General features: G+C 51.1%; 1 protein-coding gene across 1 annotated transcript; it reads right to left on the reverse strand.

Moving 5' to 3' along the window:
* Positions 1-286: 286 nt before the first annotated feature.
* LOC147456304 (uncharacterized) lies at positions 287-2,914 on the reverse strand. The gene has a single exon (XM_086514823.1). It carries the CDS (start codon positions 2,286-2,288, stop codon positions 477-479), a length of 1,812 nt encoding a protein of 603 aa, XP_086370949.1. The 5' UTR covers positions 2,289-2,914; the 3' UTR covers positions 287-476.
* Positions 2,915-3,633: the final 719 nt, after the last annotated feature.

Genomic DNA, 3,633 nt, shown 5'->3' on the forward strand with positions numbered 1-3,633 from the left:
TTAAGACATAGATTAGCACAATCCTCACTCTTAAGTTTCACTTATGAACATGGAATGAGCATTGTGCTAATTTTCAACATTTTAACTAATTTTAGTAGGAAGTAGAATAGTTGCAAACAACCAGCAAATAGACCATATAGACCTTGCTCTCGAGTGCCCTATGGTTTAGAATGAGAGCATGGCCAACATAATGAAAGGATTTTGCTTATTCATGGCCTTGTTTGTTAGCTTGTAACCAGAAAATATTCAAAATACAACAAGCCTAAAATTAGTGTGGCAAGGAAGATACGTTCAAATTGAAAGAAGCCATTCTCTATAAGGGGTTTTACAAATATCTATGTGACAAGGTACAAAGGGGCTAAGGGATTTGTGTCACTACTTGCACATCATGTACTAAAATTTTCTTGTTAGCTATTGTGAAGGACTTTCTCATTTAGGGATAGGCATTCAAAGGAGGTATAACTTAGGTATGTGGGCTAGGCAAGGCCAAGTTTGAGGTCAAGAGAGTGATCATCAAGAGAGGGGGGAGGATGGAAGTGGTGCTGATGATGGTGGAAGGAATGAAGAGATATGTCATCTTTGTGAGCAGACCCATCGGTAGCGGCACCGTTGTTCAGATATGGGACAAGCAAAGGCCACGGGGAAGGGGGGGAGGAAAGATGTTCTTGAGGGAAGAAGCCTGGGACGGATGAGCGGGGGAGCCGTGGGGTGCTTGCCGCGTGAAAGGCCGCAAAGGAGGAGGAGGAGGGGGTGGTTTGGAAAAAAGGGTCGTCGGACACGTGGGGCGTTTTGAAGGGGGAGAAAGAGGGAGGGGGTTGGTCTGACGTGTAGAGCCAGCTGGCGGAGTGGCGGGGCGGAGGGGAGAAGGAGGGGGGGTAGGAGAAGGAGGCGCGAGCAGAGTGCGGCGCCACGAGAGCGGCGGCGGGCAGGCGGGTCTGCGGAGCGTACATGTAGAGAGGGCGGCAGCCGCCCACCATGGCCGCCGCTGCCGCCTTCTGGGCGGCCGCCCGGCTGGCCTCCATTTGCAACCTCTTGGCATGCTGCCTCTCTCGCTTGTGCGCATTCTGGTGGCCACCCAACGCTTGCGAGCTGGCAAACTCGCGCATGCAAAAATGGCACTCAAATTTTCTCCCATACTCCACCACTGCTGCCCCCGCAGCGGCGACGCCTAGCTCTTCATCTCTCTGCGCATCTGCTGCCTCGCCCTCTGTCTCCCTCTCTTGCTCTGCTGCTGCCTCTTCTTGATCCTCTTCCCTTTCGTCTCTATTTGCCATCAAGCCCCGGTCTTCATCATCATGCGCCTCCTTCTGACCCACGTCAAACCCGAAAAGCTTCAGCGACAGCTGATCCGAAGCTGATCTCCGCTGCATGCTTAATGGTACGCTGCTGCTATACTCATCCGTGATCAGCGATGGCGGACCAGGGGAAAACTCCGCTGGCTCTTCATCCTCCTCGCCTGTGTAGCTGCTGTTTAATTCGAGCCTTGGTCGCTGCAGATGAGCTAGGTCAAGCAATCGCGGCGGCCCGCTGCCATGGTTTTCATTAGCGGTAGATGGCGAGCTTATGCGCGTGTGGAAGTGGCTATGGCGATCACCAGCTGCAACGTTCTCTGACTTGAAACTATCATCGTCATCATAATAAGCTTGATCACTGATGGCTGCCGTATCAACAGCCTGATGCGACCAATTATACTGGTGGTGATTACGTGCTTGCTTAAGAGCTGCTTGGTGATGATTAGGTGCTTGATTAAGAGATGGGCGGAGCTTAATGCAGGCAGAGGCAGCAATGGGGTTGGGATTAAGCTGCTGCTCATGAAAATATTCTGCAGCGGCGACCCAATCCATGGCCGAGGAGTGAGAGGGGGACGTCTCACCTGCAGCAGTGCCAAGCTGCTCATCATCATCGTCTTGTTGAAATTGTACTTGAGCTTGATCGTAAATGTTGAGCATGGCCCCATGATGAGCAGGTGCTCGTACTGCTGAGAAATGCGCGTAGTGTGAAAGCGAAGACGACGCTTTCCTCTCTTCTCTGGGCCTCTTAGGTGATGCTACCCACGAGCTGCTGCTGCTGCCACCCGCTCCACGCATTATATTCCCATCATTAATAAGACTCACCTGCACGTCCGCTTCATGCCTGTTGCCATCGCCATAGCTGCCATTCTCCAGCTCTTCTACGCAGGTTGTACTGTCAAAAGGTGACCGCCCACACGCCACCCTTGCAGTACTTCCACTTTGCTTAGTACAAATCACACCCGTGTCCCCGTCCTCATCAGTAGTTTCCCTCTTCATGTTCCCTCTCTCTCTCTCTCTCTCTCACCTTTTCTTATGTTCTCCTTTCAATCAGCTTCCATTAAACCTGCAGCACGCCGCCCCGGCGATGCAGCAGTGTGTGGAAGCTTCCATTTATATTATAAAGCCTGCGATACAAATGGCAAGGTTTAATGAAGCACTGCACATTCGCTGCAAGACTGAAGATTGATTGTCGGCAAGGGAATGTGTGTGTGTTGTTTTTGCTTTGAGAAAGACCTGGGGGAAGCTGATGCAGGCAAAAGATTGGGGGCTGGGGGCAAATCAAAAGGAAGTGGCGATGCCTGCGGGGATCATTTGAGTACCGCGTACAAAGCAAGCCAAGCTGGACATGGTGGAGAGGGGTGAGTGATGTATTATTGCAGGTGGGGAGACGGAGGGGGCTTTAAACCGGGGGGCAACACATGAGCGCAAAAGCAGCAAACATAAAACTGAGCAGGGGCATGTGGAGATGTGAAATGAGCTCTTTTTGAGAGGGGGGAGTACTACACAAAGTGGATTTAGAGAGAGAGAGAGAGAGAGAGAGAGAGCTTGTGCGTGCCAAATGTTGTGCTTCCTGCGTATGAGACAAATGTTGAGAGAGATAGGGGACTCTCAGGGGAACTAATTGGATTAAGAGTAGAGAGTGGGGAGGGGGCGGGGGTGCATATAAAGAAGGCTGCCAGAGAATAAAGAGCATGGATGGGGGTGGGGGTGATGTCAAGGGCGACGAGTGGATTCGCTTGTGCGTAATATGCTGGTGTTTGTGCATGGGGAAGCCTGCATGTGTAGGGAGGGAGAGAGGGAGAGAGAGAGAGAGAGAGAGAGAGCAGCAGCAGTAGGCTACTAGCAGGTTTGCAAGGATATAGTGCTCAGGTTGTGCCACGGGCAAAAGCCTAGCTAGCTACGCAGGAACAGGGGCTACTGTCCTCTGATAGTGAGAGAGAAAGTCCCCAAAGTGGGGCTTTGGCAACCCCCCAAAATATTCTTCAAAAATGCCCATTGCTGACAGGAAGGCTGCTTTCCTTAACATATCTTTGATTCTTATATCGCTTGCATCAACACCGCCCTAAAGCTCACTAAGGGTGACAGAGAGGCTTATTTTTTAATACTTCCATTTATTAAACTTCCATTCACAGCCTTTTGATGCAAATGTCGGCCGTTTTTTCTAATTACTTTCTTATAAGAGGACAAAATATGGAGAGAGAGAGAGAGACAGAGATAGGGAGAGGGAGAGAGACACGCAAGATCGCTCGTGCGCGCAGCTGCTCCGCGGGCTTGTCCCTGCAAAGTGGAGCAGGCTAACCAGAGCGTCGTTTAGACACCCGAGATTTGTGTCGATGACAAT

This window comes from Adiantum capillus-veneris, chromosome 6, assembly GCF_014529385.1.
Source record: "Adiantum capillus-veneris isolate H3 chromosome 6, ASM1452938v2, whole genome shotgun sequence".
NCBI lineage: Eukaryota > Viridiplantae > Streptophyta > Polypodiopsida > Polypodiales > Pteridaceae > Adiantum > Adiantum capillus-veneris.

Bases quoted from the DNA above. Each gene is read 5' to 3' on its own strand.
- LOC147456304 (XM_086514823.1), bottom strand. From the start codon at position 2,288: ATGAAGAGGGAAACTACTGATGAGGACGGGGACACGGGTGTGATTTGT.